Source organism: Natrix helvetica (assembly GCF_964273705.1).
Source record: "Natrix helvetica genome assembly, chromosome: Z".
NCBI lineage: Eukaryota > Metazoa > Chordata > Lepidosauria > Squamata > Natricidae > Natrix > Natrix helvetica.
In genome coordinates, this window is record NC_138554.1 from 86754786 (window position 1) to 86776497 (window position 21712).

Consider the following 21712-nt stretch of genomic DNA (forward strand, 5'->3'; position numbering starts at 1 on the left):
GAAAATCTAGAGGGTACAAATTGGAAATTTTTCAGGACTATAAACTTAGGGGATTTTGAGGAACGTTTCCGGGACTATGTAAATTATATTAATATTGGCATTTTTGGGCAATTGGGATATTGGAATCTTGGTGGAATATTGAGCAACTATTAGCCCATTAAATTATTACAAAATGTTTCAACGGGGGAAAACAAATATGGTATATAAAGAAATATTATTGATGTTTCAATGTATTCAGGAAGATATGAAGGAATTATAGGGAGATGATGGAATTGATGCAGGATACAGATGTGAGACTAGAAAAACTCCAGCAAACAATAATAAAAGATGAACAAAAAATTCAGAAAATAGAGGAGAAATCAGAAGGAGCTGAGGAAAGAATGAGGAGATAAATCCAAAAATGATACAAGTGGATAAAGATATGGTAGGGATATTAATTATTTTTAAAATAGAACACACAGATTATCCTCTAAGAGTTAAAAACAAAAGAGAATAAAAAAAAGTTCTCTTAAAAATGATGAAAGAACTACGGATGGATATTCTCAAATAGCAAGAGATAGGTGTTGTGGCAGATGAAATACATAGATTAAATAAATGTGACATAAGGAGTTACAAGATCCCAAGGGAGAACCATGAAAGATTTACCAAAAAGTCAATAAGAGTTGAAATTCTAAAAAGGGCAAGAGATGATGGATAGATATAGAATACTTCTTTAATAGTGTGGTTATCTTATTAAGGGTTAGAAAAAAGAGGTAGAAAGAAGAAAGTTTTCCCAGAAATTGGGGAAATAGTATTATGTACACTGATATTATATACTGATATATAATAGAAGACATTATAATTACCATGTATACACAAATGTTAGAAGTTGAAAGATTATGATTATGTCTATCTAACTAATATTAGTAGTAGTAGTACTCTGTTTAAAATATATTGACCAAACAACTGAAATACAAACTTCTTTTCCCAGGCTTTTGGAAGATAGAAATGGGAGTCTACTAGGAGTGGGTAGCATATCAATTTCTACCCTTCTTGTGTTGTTTTTTATATCAAAAAGTATACATTCTGGTCATTTTGTTCACAAATTTGGCAATGTGACATTAGTGTGCTTTAAGGAGGAGTGTATGTAGGCTGCAGAGTGCCCGCTATCGACATATACCACCAGATAAATATTGTAAACAAGTATCAGCAGAAATGGCTGGCATTCAAACATATACCGACAGGCCTCATCTTCTAAGTTTATTTAGTGACTGGTCAAAGTTATGACACCACTGGAAAAACTGACATGACCATTTTTTAATTTCACCCTTTGCAGCCTCCCCATGACCTCACATGCTTGGCAATTGGTTCATATTTAAAGACCATTGCTGGGTCCCAAAGTCATGTGATTGCTTTTTGTAACTTTATGACAAGCAAAGTTGATGGTTAAGCCAGTTTCACTTTACAATCATGTTACTAGCTTAACAACTGCAGTGATTCACTTAACAGCTGTGGCAAGAAAGGTTGTAAAATCAGGCAAATGTCTTTGAACAAATGCTTCACTTAACAACAGAAATTTTGGGCACAATTGTAGTCATAAGTCGAGGACTACCTGTATGCTTGTAAAGAAAAGAAAGGCCTCCTTATCTAACAGTAGAAAATGTGCCGACATTCCAGAAAAATGAAAATATTGCCATTTTCCAAGAACTGCAAATGAAGTGTTGTTCATTCTGATTCAATGAACAAGAAAAGTTCATTAAGTGGAGCTTTAAAAAATTAATTTCTATTCTTTCATTAATTAAATGTCATAGGCGAATTAGATTATCAGATGATACAATCATATCTTTAACGATTATTAAAGCAGCTTAGCAAATCACATGAGATGTTAAATTATGCAACAAAAAGTTAAACTTCACACAATCAATAAATTAACCCTTCAGACGGCAGATCCAATCAGATTTTCATTCAGAGGCATCCACAGCAAACTAAGATTTCATCAAGATAACAAAATATGCATTGTGATCAAACAACAGCTTTGCATCTTTTCTTTTGTGTGTGTTTGGTATCAGATTGCACATACAAAAATCCAGAGTTTGCATTATGAATTTGCAATGCATATTTCACTCTTATTCTGTCATAGAAGCCAATGTATTCATTACTATATATACAGGATAGAAGATCAATAAATGCTAATCTGCACAATGTATGCAATAACTACAACTACTCCTTATCAAAATTACCTTAAAAGAAATCCTTTATATAAAATATATTCTCAAATTAAAATTGCTTTTTCTCATGCATGTCCTATTTTTTATAATTGTACTGGCAAACTGTAATTCTATAATTTGATAGTACAAATCATATCATACATAAAATTACATTTGATTATTCTAATACAACAAATAATCTTATTCAATATTAATTATACATACAAATGCTCATATATCATGATATATATTCCTTTCTAGATCATTTGATCTATCTAGGAATGTCTCTAAACTGCCTTAGTTGCTATATATTAAGTCTAAACTGCCTTAGTTGCTATATATTAAGTCTGTATCCAAACATGAACCTTCAGTGGCGAAGAGACCTATCTACATTCCAAATATGTGTTTTAAAAATTACAAAAACACCAAGAAACCAATATGCATAGAATTCCATATCACTTTTTGTGATGCAATCAATACTAAAAATAACAAATATCTTATAAATAAATATACAAATGTTCATGGTTTCTTCATAAAACAGATTATGAAATAAATTAAGCAGTTTACACTGACTAGGAATCATATTGTTTATTATTATTGCTGTTGTTGTTGTCATGGCATTTCTGCCTGTGAGGGTCTTCTTGTTTTGTCCATATTTTTAAGTACTATAGGCGAGGGAAACTGTTACAATTAAATTTAATGCTTCATATGAAGAGACAGAGTTTTTGTGTGAATTATATATTTAGAAACTGAACTGGGTCTTATATAGATGATTAAATTTCATAAATTAATTGTAGAAGGAAAAAATCATAAATTGCTATGAGTGATAGTTACTTACTAATTTGTATGGTAGTTACATAAATTATTTCGTTGTTGTAGGAAATAATACTTAGATGTTTATGTTTATACACACATATAAATCTTTTGGCTAATTCATTGTTTAATTATCAAGAATAAAAGTTCTTATTCCATTTATTTATTCTGCTTTTTTTAAGAGGCTAGATCAGAGGTAGGCAATTAATTTTCCCCAGAGGCCATATACCATATATACCCCTACTGCTGCCACACGGCCCTGCCTTCCAATGCTTCACCCCTGCCCCCACCACTGACACCCTGCAGACTAGACAGGAACAACTGAAGGGCTGGATGCCCAGATCTGGCCTAGATAGTGACAAAAAAGTTGCTAAAATTACAGAATAGTAAGAGATGGAAACATATTTACTAAAATGTATATGTATGCTTACTGTTGGCTACCTACTGTAGCACTATTATTAGACTGAGTGGGAAGCTAAATCTGTTTATGAAAGCTAGAGCTATTCATAGTTTTTTTAAAAAATATATAATGCAATTTAGTGTAAATTTTATCAGGTGCTTTAAGTATAAACACGCAACACATCTGTTATGTCAGTTTCTCTGACTGTTCTAGTAAAACTCATTTCTAATAATTAGTCATGCTGAATGGATCAGACTAAAAATATGGTAAAAAAAATCTAGAGAATCAGGTTGAAAAACTTTGCATTATTCTGTAATTACTATGTATTTCATAACTGTAATTATAGTTGATCTTTCTCTTTAAATAATTATGTTTCAACTTTGTTGAAGCAAGATAATTTATTTCAATAAAAAAATTATAAAAATAGAAAAATCTTCTACAATAAGCATTACTACCAAATAACTATGCATCAGATTGCAGCCAGAGTTAAACTACATAATATGCCCCCAACATATCCTAAATGAAATGTAGCTAGAATACAGGGACAGCCAATTTAATTAGTATGGTGGATCTGGAGGGGACAAGGTTAATCCTTCCTTTAATGTGAACTTTCATATTAATTTGGTGATATTATTAAAATACAAATGAGTTATTTCTTTATTAATATTAGACTAATTATGATAAATGAAGATAGCTGGCATTTCTAGAACTTGGTTGCACAAAACCAATTAGTATAGAATCAGCCATAAGATCAGTCAGAAGACAGCAATTTCAAACAGTTAGATGTTATTCCCATATTATTTTCAATTTTATTGAAAAAGCTGTTTATTTTAACATCTCGACTTCCTCAAGAATTTCCAGCTAAAGAAAGGAACAGATATACAAGCTGAGAATAAGACAATTCGGCAAAGAATTTCTAATGAGCTAGGTTTGATACAGAAAAGAAAAACTCCATTTCTATTTTCAAAATTTTGAGACTGGAATTCAAGATATATGAAGATTTTAATTAATTTAAATAGAATTTTAATCATATTCAAACTTTACTTGAACAAATATATAACAGAAATATTTAATCTTTTCCTAACCAATAACAATCACTAGATGTGATCTAAAACTGATCACACTTGATTATTTTAAATAAACCACAACAAAAGAAACCATAAAACCAGACTATGGTTCAGACAAAGCACTAGGTTTTATGAATTTAAGGCGGAACTATTGCAAAACAGAGATCCAATAGTCTACACTTTTGTCCAACACTATATAGAGTATAGCAAGTTTATGTGTCAAGAATTACACCTGAAGACAGTTTAAACAAAATGTAATTGCTGTGCTTTTGTTTCTTTAAGGCAGTTATACTGTTTTCCCCAACAATCCCCAAATAAACTCCATCCCCAAAATATTTACCTTCATTTTCCCATTGGAACCGCACTTGGGTTGATGGCTACAAAGACTTTAATGACAGCAACAAGCAGCCCAATGGTTGTGATTGAGCAGAAAAGTGCAGAGACACCCCTATATTCCAGGAAGGTGCTTTGTTCCCACTGACCTCAAACACAGCAACATCGGTGAGAACAGGGTAAGTGATGAAACGCTAGCAAAAGAAAGGGGAGATAAAGACATAGGAAACAAAAACGCTGCTGCTTATCCTGGCAATTCTTTCTCAGGAAGGCTCCAGGAAGGGCAGGAAGCTCCACCCTCCCCAAAGGTTTCAAAAGGAAACGCTCTGTAACCCAGCAGCTCCGCAAAGAGAAAGGCTCTTCGGAGAACCACCCACGGAGGACCTCTACCGGCTGAATCCCAAGCCTTCTCGCGAGCGCGGAGAGAATCGCCCAAGATCCTTATCCCTTCTCCTGAGGGCTCCTCGGGGATCACTTTCCTTTCTTGACACCTGTCACCCGCTCTCCTCCAACCATTCCCAGAGACCGCCAGCTACTCGGCCTCTTGCTCGCTGGTAAGGGCTGGCTCAGCCTCGACACCCACCTGGAAGGCGGACGCAAGAAATCTGCTGAGAAGGGAAATTTTCTTAAGAGAAAAGCAGAAAAGCTGCGGGGATGCACCGAGATCTCTCGCGAGGCTCCCAGTTTCTTTCACCAGAAGAAAGGAGGAGCCACTGGCACCCGCCCCGCCTCTTGTAGGTCATTCTTCAATTGCCCCATCACTGCTACGCCTGAGAACCCACCTTGTGCCTCTCTCTTCCAAGTAGTCGGCCGCCGTGCTTGGGGAAAGATTCCTTTTTCACTGCCTCGGCTCGGGCTCCTCGCCACTGCAGCAACAGCGCCGCCGCCAATCCAAGCGCATCCCCACTTCTCCCTCCCGAGTCGGGTTTTTTCGGTCTTCTTCTGGGAGCTAGGTTCACTTCCGCTACCAGCCGCGGGAACGGAGCGGAAGGGCTTAGAAGAATGAGCGCGACGCAGAGCCTCTGGAGGACGCTGAACCCGGAGCGGAGGTACGCATGCGTGAGGGAAGAACCAAGCGCCGCCCGACAGACCCTGTCGGCGGGGTGCGTTTCCTTGTTGCCGTGGTTGTCGACCAGCTCTCCTTTTCCTTCGTCCCCCTCGCCATACCCCTCGCGAAAGGAGGAGGCGGGGGCGAGGTAAAAGGGCTCGGGAAGTTCCTGAGGTCAGGACGGGCGTGGTATCCGGAGAGGCATCCGCTCGCAGCGCATTGGCCTTTAAACGCAACAAAGGCTACTGCTGTGTGCTCCTTCATAAGGCGGGGAGATCCCCTCAGCCCTGCGCTGTTTGCCCTCACTTAAGGCGAGAAAAGAATTGGACTGAAAAAGTGACGCGGGCCTGCGTTCATGCCCTTATACAGACGAATTTTGAAAGGGGCACTTTTATAATAAAGTGGAGGGGAAGGGCGGAAATGTGCATGTTTTATTGAGAGAGGCCAGTAATGCCACACGAAGGACTTTTTTTTTAAGTTTTGGGTTAGCAATTCCAATCTAATAGAATGAAACTGCCCTTGTTTCTCTGGCTCATGTTGCAATCCATTATGCCCTATTTCTGAGCTTGAAGTTGAATGACATGCCTTAATAGAAATCAGAGCCCACCGGTTGTTGAAGAATAGACCAGTGACTTTTCCCATTAAGCTACATTCTCTTTATCATGAGTAGTGTGCCTCTGCAAATCCCTGCCGATCCTTCTTTGTTAGGAGGCCCTAAGGGGCTAAAGTCACCCTGGAGGGGTGACAAAGAAAGGAGGGACACCCTGCTGATCACGCTCTGCCACTTGATCCAAGGCACACTCCAGACCAACAAAGAAGAGAGACAGCTATTAAGGCCGCACCGAAGCTGGGCAACCAAAGAAGAAATAATAATGAGCTGGAGCAGTTTGTGGAAAGAGCATTGGAACTGGATGAAACAATTTTCAACTTCTATATTAGAAATTCAACCCCAAGTAAAAGAATTTTTGAAAGACTCACCAAAGGACTGAGAAAGTGGCGTTAGCACATGGAGATTATAGATCCAAAATGAAATTTTAATGGAGGACAATGAAGTTTTAAAATATAGAAAGACCGGACTGGAACTTGCACTACTGCAAAAAATGATTTTAATTTGCTGATAATGTGTGACTACTGGAAGAAATTGTATTTAAAAAATGGACCTTTTGATCATTTGACAAACAGCTGTTGTATCTTCTGCTTCTTTTTAATGCTGGAACTTAGAGCTGAGATGCCACCTATTGGTAAATAAGGATACTATACTACTACATGGTTGAAAAAGGCCTTGACAGGAAGCCAGAATTGATAAGAAGAAGGGAAACAAAATGAAAGGCAAACAACACTTGAGAGACCGTCTTTTTGTTTTTCATTCCATATCTATTTGCTTTCTGGTTGTTTGGGAGTAACTGGTGAGCCTTTTGAAGCTCTTCAAAGTAGTGTGGATTATAAACAATAGGAATTGTCCTCGAAACTGAACATTTGACATTGTGGTTTAATGATACATCGGGAAATTTAGTGGGCCATTCTGGATTATAAATATTGTTTGATAGAACATCTTACGAGGCAAAAGAAGAAACCTTTTTTTTTACAAATTTGAATAACTCACAGGGAGTAAATTGGTAGATTTTGAGAACTATAAAAATTGTGGATTCTGAGGAACAGTTCGGATTGAGCAAATTCTTCTAATATTGGCTTTTTGGTGTTCTGGACAATTGGAATATTGGTGGATTATTGAGTAACTTTTAGCCTATTAAAATAAAGCAACAGGGAAAAACATTTCAAAAAGAAATACTATTGAAGCTTCAATGTATTCAGGAAGATATGACAAGGAACCATAGGGTGATGAAGAAACTGATGCATAATACAGATGTGAGACTAGGAATCCCTCAGCAAATGACAATCAAAAATGAACAAAAAAATCAGAAAATAGAGGAGAAATGAGAAGGAGAACAGGAAAGAATAGAGGAGATAAATCAACAAATGACATAAACATAAAGATATGAAAGAGAGTTAAAATTCTTGAAATGGAACGGTAGATTGCTCTTTAAGAGGTCAAAATATAGAGGAAAAAGAGAAAGATCTCCCAGAACTGATGAAAGAATTATTGATGGGTGCTCTAGAGATTCAACAACGAGAGGCAGATGAAATAGAATAAATACGAGTGATGTAAGCGGATACAAGGTCCCAAGGGAGGAGCATGGGAGATTTGTCAAAAAGTCAATAAGAGTTAAAATACTAAAAAGGGCAAGAGATGATGGATAGATACAGTATACTTCTTAATATGGGATTTGATTTAAGTGTTAGAAAATAAGAGGTAGAGATTAGAAATTGGGAAAATATTATTATGCATACTGCTTCTGCTTGTGCCATATCCGTCATTGGACGTTGGTGATCATGGTGGCAATCCTATTTTTGTCAACAGCGTATGAAAAAGTGCTGCTGAGTTTTGTCCAAACAAGTCCCTTAGGTTTTGAAGCCACTATGTTCTTCTCCTGCCTGGACCTCATTTGCCTTCTGCCTGAACCTCATATGCCGTATTTTTGGGGTATCACATCACATGTCTAAAATATTCTAATTTTAGCTTTTTAATAGCTTTGATGATTTCCCTTTGCTTACCCAGGTGGCTTATTTTGTCAACCCAGCTTATACGTAACAGCCATCTGTAAATCCACATTTCAAATGCTTCTAGTTTCTTCAAGTGGTTTTCTGTCAGAGACCAACTCTCTACTCTGTAGAGCAGGATAGAAAAGATGTAACATCTGACAAATCTGATTTTCAGTCTTAGGCTTATGTTGTGACTGCAGAAGACCTTTTTAATTTTGAAGAATGCTGCTCGAGCATTCTCTATCCTTGTTTTTACTTCACTGATCACGTCCCATCTTTCATGTAAATTAAAACCGAGGTGCATGATCCTTTTTAGCGGTATCCTTTTAGAATTTATCAGTGGTAAATTAATAGGTTGTTTGCTGATGTAAACAACCTATTAATTGAAGCACATGTTCAATTGCTGAAGCACATGTAAACACTATGATTGACATCCTTACAGCACTGTACAAGAACTTGAATGCTGAATAGGGCATCTTGTGTACCAAGATTGTTTCTGAGACCAAATTGTGTGTTACTTAGACACTCCTAAATTTTGTTGTATATTCCTGTATGAATTATTCTCAGGAATATTTTCAGGGCATGACAAGTTAAGCTTATTGTTCTGTATTCGGTACACTTCTTTGCTTTTATTTTGGGGGGGGGCTGTCACAAAGGTTGACTGTAGCCAATCATTTGGTATCTTTCCTGTTTCATATATTTGATTGAAAAGGTGCAGTAAAAATTTGTTCCCCATTGTCTTCCAGCAATTTTAAAATTTTTACAGGGATATCATCAGGTCCTATGGCTTTTCTTGTTTTTGCTATTTTTATTGCATATTCAACCTCCTTCCTAGTGTTGTTTGGACCAATTGTTATCCTTCCTATATCTATATCATCCCTAGTGTCCTCAAAAAGTTCTTCAATATATTCCTTCCATCTTTTTAGTTTTTCATCTCATCCAAGATGATTTTTCTCCTTCTTGTCAACTAAGTTGTTGGTTTTCTTTTTGTAGACACCTGCTGCTTCTTTCACTTTTTTGTGTAAGTTGAAATCATCATGAATATGTTCTGTCTCTTCTATTTCTTTGCATCTTTTCTCAAACCACTTTTCTTTTGCCAGTCAAATTTTTCTTCTAATTGTTTTCTGCAATTCATTGTATTTTTCTTTGTTTTTATTTTTATAAGAGCGTCTTTCATCCATGAGTTTGCATTGAAGTCCCCCATGAGTATTGTGATATCATTACTTTTAGGGGTTTCAATACACTGGTTATATTTTTATAAAACTTCTCTAAATCCTCCTCATCGTTGTCAAATGTGAGAGCGTAAATTCGTATAACATTTATATTTATTGGAGTACTATTTATTTGAATCATCACTCTATCAGATACAGGAATAAAGGATTTGATGCATTTATTTTCAAGATCGTTTACTATTATAGCTACTTCATTTAGATGAGGTTTACTATTTCATCAGAGTAGTAGATACTATAATCTCCTATTCTACACATTCCATTTTCAGGCCAGCGCATTTTGTGAGACTCACTCAGATATTGTATTTGAACATATCTTGGATAGTGTTGGGTGTTTTCCCAGATTCATATAGGCTTCTCAGGTTCCAGGTACCAATTCGTAGTTTTGGGTTAGATTCTTGGCACCTTTGCCCCATTTAAGGGGCACCTGTACTTGAGGCCATTGTTAGGTTTTGACACCATTAATATGATTTTCCTAGCAAATATACAATGTAGTTGTCCTCCCTTTGCTTTTTACACCACAATACACATGCTGTTCAAGTGACTGCCACCACACCGTGTGCTGTTCTGACCAATGAGGTCTCCGCATTCCATCGATACTTATGAGCCAGCTGCCACTCACCAGGCCTGTTGGTCCACGGGAGGTATTTTATTTCCTCCAACCCACCATTATAGCGTAAAAGCTATACTGGATAGGTGGCCCCAATCCACCTGCTGAGGATACGCTCTGGGAGGTTTCAGGCTCTTCCTCTCCCTTTCAACAGAGTATATTGCTACATAATATAATTATTATAATTACTATGTATATGTAAATGTTAGAAGTTGAAAGATTATTACTATATATACCTAAATAGCATTATTATTATCAGTATTGTGTATAAATTGACCCAGACAATACACTGATGTATATATGTATATATTCTGCTTGAAGTCATCCGCCTGCCGAATTTTGTTTAAATTCCTGAAGCTGATTAATTGGTGAACTAGGAATATATTTTAAAAGATTAAAAATTTAGTTTCTAAGTGGTTTGAGTAATTTCCATGAAGAGGTATTTTCCATCATGAATATTTTCTGAGGTCCAATTATTCAATACTAATTTCTTACTTACCTTCAAACTCCATTTTCCATTTTTCATCTGTTGGCAGCAATTTAAAAAATCACATTTATCAAGAATATGAGATATCATTTTATGTACATTGCATTTACAGTGTTTGGAGAAGAAAAATCATTAGAAGTAACAGCTCCCTAATTAAGCATCAGCTTCATACAGAAAGCCATCAAATTATAGTATCACTTTGAAGATTAGAAGAACTAATTTTACTTTAGCTGCAATGTTACCACTAATTACATAACTACCAATTCTGAACATGTATTTGCTTGGTTTTACTTGCTTCAAAAGACTATTCATCGAGCAAAAAACTCTGCAATAATTCTGTGCATGACCATAATTTAAAAGTACTGTACTCATGAAACAACATGTCACGATCATAATAAATTGTAGATACCACAATAGTTTATATTTCTTGGTGCTAATAAATTATATTTGTTAGCTTATTTGATTATTTAAAATATTTCTAGATTTTGAGTGATTTACAGTTTGTTTAAAATATTAAAAGAAAGACTAAAACAAAATTATAAAATAGGATAAGATTTTTTTTTTTTAAATCCACACAATCCAAAATAGTAGTCCTCAACCTTTATGGCTTGGCTGGGATGGGAGAAGGGAACCAAGCTGCATGAGCAGTGGCCAGCGTGCTCACACATGCACAAGCAGCTCAGCTTGAGCGAGAGGTGGGCTGGGGCACACAAGCATGCACATACAGCTGAGCTGTGCATGCATTTGTGCATGCACACCAGCCTGCCACTCACACAAGCTGCATAAACATGCACACCGGCCCACTTTGGTTCCAAATAGGCCACAGACTGGACTTGCAAATCAATAGGATTTATGTGCACGAAGAACATGGTGACTGCAGCAGCTTTTTTGCCCACCTGCAGTACTTTTTGGCAGCTGACAACCAGCCACCGCAGCCACAAAGTAGCTCTCAAAGAGGGAGGCCTCTTTGCCTTCCAGCCGCTTCTCAGCAGCAGAGGCTGACTGGGGACTGCTGAAAACTCCAGTCAGCTTGTCTTCCGGAGTCTGGACCAGCCACTGCAGAAGGTAAGCAGCCTAAACAAAGAGGGGGTGATGGAGGAGGAAGCGGGGCTATGGCTGGGGCCGCTAAAGGAGGGGAAATGGGACCAACTGGTGAAGGGAGTGCAAGGGTAGATAGGTAGAAATTCCAAAACATTTCCTACCTTTTCCTGTGGGTGTGGCTTGGTGGGGGGGGTCATGTAACTGTGCATGGGCGTGAGTGACATCAAGTTGGCCAAGCCCACTCAGTCACATGCCTCCCACCCAGCTACACCCACCCAATCGGTAGTGAAAATTTTTGAAACCTATCACTGGAATAAACTAATGCTAGCAATTAAGGAGAAAGAACAAACTGAATATTACATGACATGGGACTTATTTTATCAATGGTTAGACAACAAAAATGGAAGTTAGGAACAGGAAAACAAAAGAAAAAGATTAGTGAAATAAGATAGCTTAAGAGAAAGAAGCAAATATGATAGTTATGTTTAATATCATTTTAATACTACAGAATTCATGTTAATGTAATGAATATTGTTGTAAATCTTGATTATTTGTACCTGGATCTCTCTCTCTCACACACACACACATATACACGATTAGCTATGTTTAAACAAGATCATCTATGCTTAAGCATATCCAACAAATTAGAGCAATGGTTCCCAAAGTGGGCGGTACCGTCTCCAGGGGGGCAGTGAGATGAGTAAGAGGCAAGGGGGACAGCAGGGGGGCAGTAAGAGGCAAGGGGGATGGCAGGAAGGCGCTAAGAGGGCGAGGAAAAAGATTGTGTTGGCTGCTGAAGGCGTCACCACCCTCCCCTACAATCACCGACTTCCTCCCAGGAGAGGAGTGCGCGCCACTTCAATCGCCTGCCCCCCAAGTTGGCATGTGGAAAGTAAACACCGTGCATCAGTTTCCAACTGCCGCGCAGTGTCGTTTGCCGGACACGGACTGCAGTCTGCAGAGCGGTTGTACAATCACGATTGAAACCCCCTCCAGCTAAACAGGAGTCTTGAGGTGCAGCAGGGCAGCAAAGTGACTGGGTTGAGGACTTGAGGTAGGTCAGGCTTCCTGGAGCAACTATTTTAGAAGGAACATTGCCCACAGCTGCCTTTGCACAAGTTTAAGAGGGCTAAATTTGCCTCGTTGGGGGGGGGAAGGGAGTGATTGGCTGAAATGCACTGAAAGAAAGTTCCCTGTCTTTCTGACCCGCATGATTAATCAGCCTCTGAGATAAACTAGTGTGTGAAAGCAGCTGGCTTCCCTTCCTCTCCAGCATCCGTGCCTCGATTAACACATAAAAGCCCAGCCTGGAGTCAGCAATCAGTTCTAGGTCCACAAGGCAGAAAGTAGCTGAGAGAAGGGGTGTGGTGGTTGGGAGAAGGCATGGGACGGGCTCCCAGTAGCAGCTGCTCAGATTTGCCATTTGCGAGAGGGAGAGGGAGAGCGCAAGCATGTGTATCCCTCCTTCCTTCAGCCCAACACTCTCGCTGGCATCCCAGCCAGATGAGAGGAATGGCAGAGGGTCTCCTCGAGTCTAGGGCAGCGAGTCATTCGATGGGAAAGTTGCCTTTTGGAAGGAATGACCCGGCTTGGCTCCCTCTTTGTCTCTCCTGCCTCTTCGCTTCTCCATTCGGTCGTTGGGTGGCAGATTGATGCCAATAAGAGTGTTGGGCTGAAGGAAGGAGGGATACGCACGCTCTCTCTCTCTCTCTCCCCCTCTCCCTCTCTCTCTCATTAAAAGAGAGAGAGAGAGAGAGAGAGTTAGTTGGTGGGCAGACTTAGCACTTTGTTAAGTTTGTTTCTCTGTGTGTTGTGTATATATACATGTCTCCATGGATGCAATTGTGCAAGCATTTTTTCCTCTTTAAAAGAATTTTTGTATTTCTTCTGTAGGAAGTTATCACCCAGCCCTCTCCCAGGAAAATGAAATATCTAGGAAATATTGATAAGGCAGAATATTATATTTTCCTGGATGTGAAAAAGGGAGAAACACATTTTAAAAAACTAAATTCCTGCAGCTTCCTGCCCATCCCCACTTTGTCAATGGGCCATTAAGAAGGCCAAGCTAGTCCACTTTACATAATAAAGAGTTCTCCTCTTCAGCTGTGATGGGATTAAGGCAGGATAATATTGCCTTTTACTCAACTGACCACATGGCATCTAAACTCAATCAAACCTGAATTCAAAACTCACCCTAGAGGGTTGCCCTTGCATGGGCCCATGGGAGTCTGGCAACCAATCAGAATACATTTCTTACAGAGGAACAGGAAACAGATAGGTGGGACAGAACAGATTATAAAAAGCCCTGCAAGCCCTTTTTCTCTCGCTCTTCTCTTCCCCTTCTCTTCCCTTCTCTTCTTCTCCACCAACATTGAAGCATGTGATCACCTTTTCTGTTCAGGACTCAAGCCATGCGGTCCTGTCCACCATTAAAACCATCTTTCCAAGCAGCCTCCATGTCTCCAGTGTCTTTTTCCCCACTTGGAGCCGAACCCAGAAGGACATTTCTTCCAACAATTGGCACCCCAGATGGGACTCCAAGCTAGCCTAACAAATGGATATGGCCCAGGTAAGCCTCCCATGCCGGCACAGATCCCATTGAGTCTGTGGGTGGACTTTATCTTGGCCTTAGCCATTTGGATTTAGGCTTTAAAGGGGTTTTGAGTTTGTGCTCAAAGGCTGCCTGGAAAGAAGGTGAGTACCTCTAAATTTTAATTCTCTAAAATTTAATTTTAAAGCATGGGAAATGTGTGTATGCCTGCCTGTGTGTGACTAGTGTGTGTGAAAATGGATGGAAAAGTGAATGGATTTTTTTTTATTTTTTGTTGTTGCTGCTGTTCTTGTCCTGTGAGAGAAAAAAGGCTAAAGCCCATAAGGAAGTTAGAGAGAAAAAAGGGAGGTACGCATACCCACTCCGACAGCACCCCTCCTGGGTCACTGTGCGGCTGGTCCTCCGGGTCTCTTTCCCCAAAACTTGAAACTGTAAGAAAAGTCCCTGCGTGAAAGGGCGCGAATCGAGAGAAGGTTCCCGCGGTGAGGTAGCTCGAGGGTGGCCACGGAAACCCCCCTCGGGGAGCTGTTGGGGGCCTGGGACGAAAAGGCAGATGCCTGTCCTGGCCAGAATGAAGAAAGCAAAACAGATTGTAGAAAATGGGCTTTGCTGAAAGATGATACAGGAAAAACTAATTTGGCTGAAAAGGTACTTAAAAGAAAAATGGTGGGATTTCTTTTTTTCTCTTGTCTGTCTCTTTCTCTGTCTTCTATGTAACCACGTGGTTTGTTTGTTAAGATTTGTGCCTTCCCCAATTTAACTGAGATTCGTGGTGGGAATGATTTTGTTTGTGAAATTCATGAGTTTTGTTATCCCCTCTTTGTCTCTGTGTGTGTATGTCTAAGTCTTTGTGCACCCTCAAGGTAATTGTAATTAAGATGTCTCCAATCCAAAAGACAAGAATTTTAAAGTGTTCAAAGAAAGAAAGGAGTAAACTGGCAGATATTGCCTTCGCTCAGTTTGTTGGGCCTAGAAAACTAACTGAAACTGGGAAGGGTCTTTACTTTGTGTCTGTTTTGGCCAGCAGAAACAGAGTAAAGATTTTTTTTTTTCCTTCCTTCCTTGCCTATACCTTAAAGTAACAACCCAGGAAATGTTTGCAAGAAAAGTTTCATCCTTGCATTTATTGTGTGTCTAAATGATTTTACCTGTTCATTTCTTTCCTGAAGCATGTGAATCCAGACTCCATTTCTCATCTGTGATATCCCCATAATGTTTATCTGTTCATCTGCTTAGTAACTAATGGTTTTATTTTTCAAACTCTGCCTGCAAGCTATCTACCCCCCCATGCCCCTCCCTTACCTCTAATCCTCCAACAATGCCTTTTCTGTGGGGGAGGGAACCTTGTTCTCATGTCTTTCAGCCCTAGAAGATTGTACTCTTCAGGTGAGTATAGATTTTTTTTCCTTTTAGGGGGGAGGAGGAGAGTGTTGCCTTGTGTGTGCATGTATGAAATGAAGGAAATTCCTACTAAAGGTTTGTCTTCAACCTGAGTAAAAACCCTCTGCACATTTTTCTGACCAACCTACTCTATTAGTCCTAAAGTAAAAACCTGGCCTCCAGAAGGCAGTTTTGATTTAGATTTTGTCAACAAATTTGCTGATTTTCTGGCCACCATCAGATTTATTTTATTTATTTATTTTACCGAGCTTCTAGACCGCCCCCTCTCCCAAAAGGGACTCGGGGCGGTGTACAGTCCATGCAAAATATATCAAAATACAATAAAAAGTTGAATATGTACAGTTGGAATGGAGGAGGGTAAAAATGGAATTAAAAGAACTGTACAAAGCCAGTATATATAAATATAAGTTTTTAAACCCCTAAAACACACACAATGAATAAAAAACAATACCCCTAAAATAACCAGTTAATAGTACATTTGCCAGGAGGGACAGTTGTAATTATGCCAGGCCTGCTAATCGGAACAGGTGAGTCTTCAATTTTTGCCGGAAGGAGCGGAGGTCAGTAGTGGTTCTAATGTCGGGGGGGAGGTCATTCCAGAGGGTTGGGCCCATCACAGAGAAGGCTCTACTCCTTGGTGTCGCCCGTTGGCATTGCCTAGTGGACGGCACCAGGAGAAGTCCCTCTCTGTGTGAGCGAATTGGCTGCAGGGATGTATGTGGGAGGATGCGATCCCGCAAGTAACTAGATGAATCAAGGGCCCCACCCAGATGCAAACGATGTGTTAATGAAAGTCTCCATACATCTTGGTCTTTAAAACTATGCCAGAAATTGCTGGGAGATCAAGATCGGGTTTGGATCTTTAAAAATATGCCAGCGTGTGCTGGGAGAGCCAACCTAGAACCCTGGCTGAATGCAAACAATGTGTGGACAAACATCTCTGTACATTACATCTTGATATTTAAAAATGCCAGCACGTGCTGGGATATCAAGATAGAATTTGGATCTTTAAAAATTAGCCAGCATCCGTTGGCAGATCCAACTTAATTAGAAACGAACACCCCAGGGCAGAGACAGGCATTAACTATCTAGTGCTTAAGGAGATAGAACAACGGGGGTAACTTCAAGCAAAAGTAAGAAATTTAGCAGGTAGCAAAAAGGTAAAGCCTGTCTGAATGGAAGACCTAGGTAATTGGACTTGATTAATTTGATGTAATGTCTGTTAAGAAATTCTTAGGTGTGCATCTATACACTGCTCTCTGAGTTTTCACATGCTTGGAGAATGAGCCACATGTTCCCCAAGGAAAGATAGCCATCTGTCTGTCTGAAAGAAAATTGAAGATTTAAAGGGACAGGACCTCCCCCAGGCCTGAAAGTGTTGCTTCATGGTATTTGTGCATGTATGTGTGTGTGTGTGTGTGTGATCATTTCCAGACCTGGAGGGAAGTTGAGATCCTTTAATAATAGAAAATGGAGCTCATTGGCTTATGTACAGCTCCCTGAAATAATTGTAATAACTGCTTTGCATGAAGAAAGAATGAAATGGGATTTTTGTATGTGAAATTTATGATTGCAGTGCAAATGTGAGTATGTTGATGGTAAAAGTTGGTATGAATGTAGTTTGATTCCCTTTCATATAAAGAAGCAGTAAGTTACAAGGTTGTTTAATGGTATGTGTGTGTATGCATGTGTGTTATCATTTCCAAACCTGAAGGGAGGGTGAGATCCTCTAATAAAAGAAAATGAAGCTTGGTGGCTTGTGAAAAAAAAAGCTTCCTGAAATACCTATGATTGTTTGGCATGAGCAAGCATGAAGGTCTGATTGCAGTATGAATGTGAGTATGTGTCCCCAATGCCCCAAGGAGTGATAAGTGAAGGGATCCAGAGACCCGTGATTTCCTGTGTGAATTCCCCCCCCCCAATCTTCCTTCTGGGTCATTCTTTGGAGGGAAGTAGGAAAGGCAGGGAGAATGAGTGTCTGCTCATTTTTACCATGAGTGTGTGTATGAAGCGCCCCAGTGATACCTGTGAATGCCTCTGGGCACTTCCCCCCTCCTTCTTTCCCTCCTTCCTTTTGGGTCATTAAAGGAGGCTAAAAATTTTCTCCTCACTTTAACCACTTTTTTCCCCTCTCTCTTCTGAGAAATTTGGAGTAAATGGGTGATCTGCTCCGCTTACCTTTCACTATTGTGATCTTTTATCTGCATATAAAAATTATGCAATTACATTTCTTTGCTCTGAATACAATTTTGATTTTTTTTTCTTCTGGAAATTTTTGAGGTTTAAAATGCTTAATTAAACCTATAAAAAGAAATAATTTTGAGATATTTTGCTTACATTTGTAAATGTTTTAACATACTTAATGAGAATTTGCTTCCATCTGAATGGAATTTGATATTTTGGAGTGTTGACTCAAAGTACCTCTTTTTTTTTAATTGCAATTTATTTTTAAAGCTGTTCTTCTTACCTCCCTCTTTTACACCTGAGCGCATTTTTAAATGCTTATGAGTCAAGGTGCTCTACCCTATGACATTTTGTTTGTTTGTTTGTTTGCAACACAAGTTGTTGTCCCTCTTGGAAATTTACTCATCTTACTGCAAAAAGTGTTTCAATCATACAGGCAGTGGGAATGTCATGTTCCATGAAATTTACCTCGTCTGCCTCCTGAAATAATGTTTGGATTTCCACACTTGGACAGAATGGGTAAGATTCCACAACATGAGACTAAAGATATGTCTGTAAAGAACTGTATTCTTTGCCTCTTTTTTTTTTTTACCTCAGAAACAAAGGACTGCTAGCTCAAACCATAACTCTCCAATTTGCTGCTGGTGATTGCGTGCTGATAAAACCTGACATGAGAAAAAAACTTAGCCAAGCCTGGGACAGACTACCAAGACTGACTGACCACTCTTACCAGCCTTACCACCAAACCAAGCATGCCACCCTAGCAGACATGAAAGAACCCTGAAGGAGATGAAGAAGTAAAGACCAAAAGACTCTCTTCTATCCCCAGAAGACAGCTGTAAAGACTATGGGGGAGGGTGGAAATTGATTGTAAAGTTTTGTTTCTTTGCCTCCTTCACAGAAATTGTAAGGTCTTCTTTCCTGTCTCATTTATATTGTAATCAGTTTAATGTATTCATGTAAGAATTGTATTTGAGAATGGCTAGCACAGCAAGTTCTGAACACCTTAGATTTCTGGCTGGTGGGAGGGAAATTTTGTCCAAAATGTCTGTATTTTATGTATTATAGAAGTAGCTACACACGCACACGCACACACACACACACACACAGAGAGGGAGAGAGAGAGGCTCCATTCAGAACTAGATTGAAACTATCTCCTTGACTTAACTCCACAAAGCTTTTCCTAGGTTGATTTTGCCCTTGCACAAAAGCCTAAGCAGTGATATCTCCCTTTTAATCCCATGGGGGAGGGTCAGTTCCCCTCAGGCAATTCCCCCACTTGAAGAGTAGCAGAAAGGATCTTCAAAACTCAAACCCCGACTGACTCAAAAAAAAATGATGCTGCCCAGTTGCCCAGTAAAGCAGGACATGTTGCACTGGTGGTCTCTGATAGGAGTCCCTGGGCTTATTGTGTGTAATTTAAAAAATAACTAAATAGCTTGTATTGCACACTAGCTAAACTCAATTTGGCCTCACTAAAATAGGAGCTAGGGCAGGTTAAAGAAATCCCTTGGAAATGGGCAGCCTGTACTTCTTTAAAAGACAGAACCATGGCTGTGAAGGTTTTTTGGGACTTCTGCTTGCTTGTAACCTGGAAGCTCACAGAAAGTGATATCTGATATTAATTGGCATGGTAAATTGGATATTGTAAATTTCTTTCCAGAAATTGTGCCCTGGTTGCTAGACCTTCATGGTTGAAAGCTCTCTGGGAACAACTGAAGGGATCCTTCTGCTGTCTCTTTCAATGCCTTTCCATCAGAAAAATTAAGTTTCCCTGATCCGACCAATTTTATCTTTTGTCAAAAACATGTGCGTTCCACGCACATGTTTTGAAAAAAAAAGGAGGGATTGTAGGAAGTTATCACCCAGCCCTCTCCCAGGAAAATGAAATATCTAGGAAATATTGATAAGGCAGAATATTATATTTTCCTGGATGTGAAAAAGGGAGAAACACATTTTAAAAAACTAAATTCCTGCAGCTTCCTGCCCATCCCCATTTTGTCAATGGGCCATTAAGAAGGCCAAGCTAGTCCACTTTACATAATAAAGAGTTCTCCTCTTCAGCTGTGATGGGATTAAGGCAGGATAATATTGCCTTTTACTCAACTGACCACATGGCATCTAAACTCAATCAAACCTGAATTCAAAACTCACCCTAGAGGGTTGCCCTTGCATGGGCCCATGGGAGTCTGGCAACCAATCAGAATACATTTCTTACAGAGGAACAGGAAACAGATAGGTGGGACAGAACAGATTATAAAAAGCCCTGCAAGCCCTTTTTCTCTCGCTCTTCTCTTCCCCTTCTCTTCCCTTCTCTTCTTCTCCACCAACATTGAAGCATGTGATCACCTTTTCTGTTCAGGACTCAAGCCATGCGGTCCTGTCCACCATTAAAACCATCTTTCCAAGCAGCCTCCATGTCTCCAGTGTCTTTTTCCCCACTTGGAGCCGAACCCAGAAGGACATTTCTTCCAACACTTCCCACCAAACCTTTAAGACTGAAAGAGTTAGAGTTGAAATATAAAGAGATTGTCAATTGCCATACTGTTAGATTGATAGGCAATTATGGACTATCTTGATTATATCCTCCTTAGAAAGAATATGCTACTGTATGGTTGAGAAAAAGATCAAACTTCATTCCATGGAAACCCAACAAAGTTCATAGGGAGGGTTTCTTTCTATGATGGGCATTTTGGGTCAACAGTGAATGTCAGTTATCAAAAATGTAGGTAGAAAATTAAGCAGACAATAGGCAATTACAAAAAGAGAAGCCAACTTTCTGAATTCTGTTTCTTTGCACTTAGTGACTTATAAGTAGACTAATGTTCTGAAAACCTAACCTAAATTACTATATATTTTAAATAGCTGTAAAACTATGCTGAAAAAGTTGTTCTCAAGGTATTGTGATCAATTCAATAAAAAGAAGGGAATTCTTGATGAACTTAAGGAGAAATGAGAGTATTGGATAGTAAATGAACAAATAAAATTACCAAAGAGAATATTTGCATCTCAGGGTTGAAATAAGATATTCTCTCTTACTCTTTCCTCTTCCTCTCTTCTCTCTCTGTCTCTCTCATCCTCTTTCTCTTTGTCTCTCTTCTCTTTCTCTCTCCTTTTCCATTCTTCTGTCACTTTCTCTCTCCTTCTCTGTCTCTTTCTGTCTCTCTACCCTCTTTTTTTCTTCCTCTCTTCCTCTCTCCCACTCTTTTATCACTTTCTCTCTACCACCCAACCTGTCCCCATACATATCTTCAGCTGATCATATTTGCAATAATTTACCTTTTCTAAATAGGTGCAGTTCCCTTATCGGATCCCTCGCTCGCTCACACACACACACACACACACACGCATGCACAAAACCATTTTTCTCCATTCCAATTTGGATCCTATTAACATTAATTAAAAAGGTTTTTAAAGGATTTTGAATAAATGTGCAATTGTTACAGTTTTGAATTTTACTGTTACTATCTTCCTTCCGTTGTGCAAACCGCCCAGTCACATGACCCCCCCAGCCACACCCACCAAGCACGCCCACAGAACCGGTAGTAAAAAAATTGAATTCCACCACTGGGTGGGGGGACTGAGGATCAGTTTGTAGCACCAAGGGGGCGGTGGACTGAAAAAGTTTGGGAACCATTGAATTAGAGTCTCTCACTTCTTGTGGAATGTGTGTTGTTGAACAGCTATTACTGTTAGGAATTTTTTCTTGGTGTCTAACAGAAATCTTTTCCCCTGTAATTTAAACTCATTTTTTGCATTAT

General features: G+C 39.2%; 1 protein-coding gene across 6 annotated transcripts in view; it reads right to left on the bottom strand.

The window, feature by feature from the left end:
- Positions 1 to 5723, bottom strand: part of ATP2C1 (ATPase secretory pathway Ca2+ transporting 1) — a gene marked incomplete at its 3' end in the record, with an annotated part of 75480 nt that extends 69757 nt beyond the window's left edge. The window contains exons 1-3 of one of the 6 annotated variants that reach the window (XM_081971073.1): positions 5582 to 5652; positions 5383 to 5424; positions 4807 to 4993 (exon numbers count right to left, since the gene is read on the bottom strand). In XM_081971073.1, the coding sequence (XP_081827199.1) occupies positions 4807 to 4812 (6 nt within the window). In that variant the 5' untranslated portion in view covers positions 4813 to 4993; positions 5383 to 5424; positions 5582 to 5652. Of the gene's footprint in view, positions 1 to 4806; positions 4994 to 5382; positions 5535 to 5581 lie in introns of those variants that run through there. The other 5 variants (XR_014176805.1, XM_081971072.1, XM_081971071.1 and 2 more) reach the window with 5 other exon arrangements.
- Between the last annotated feature and the right edge of the window lie 15989 nt (positions 5724 to 21712).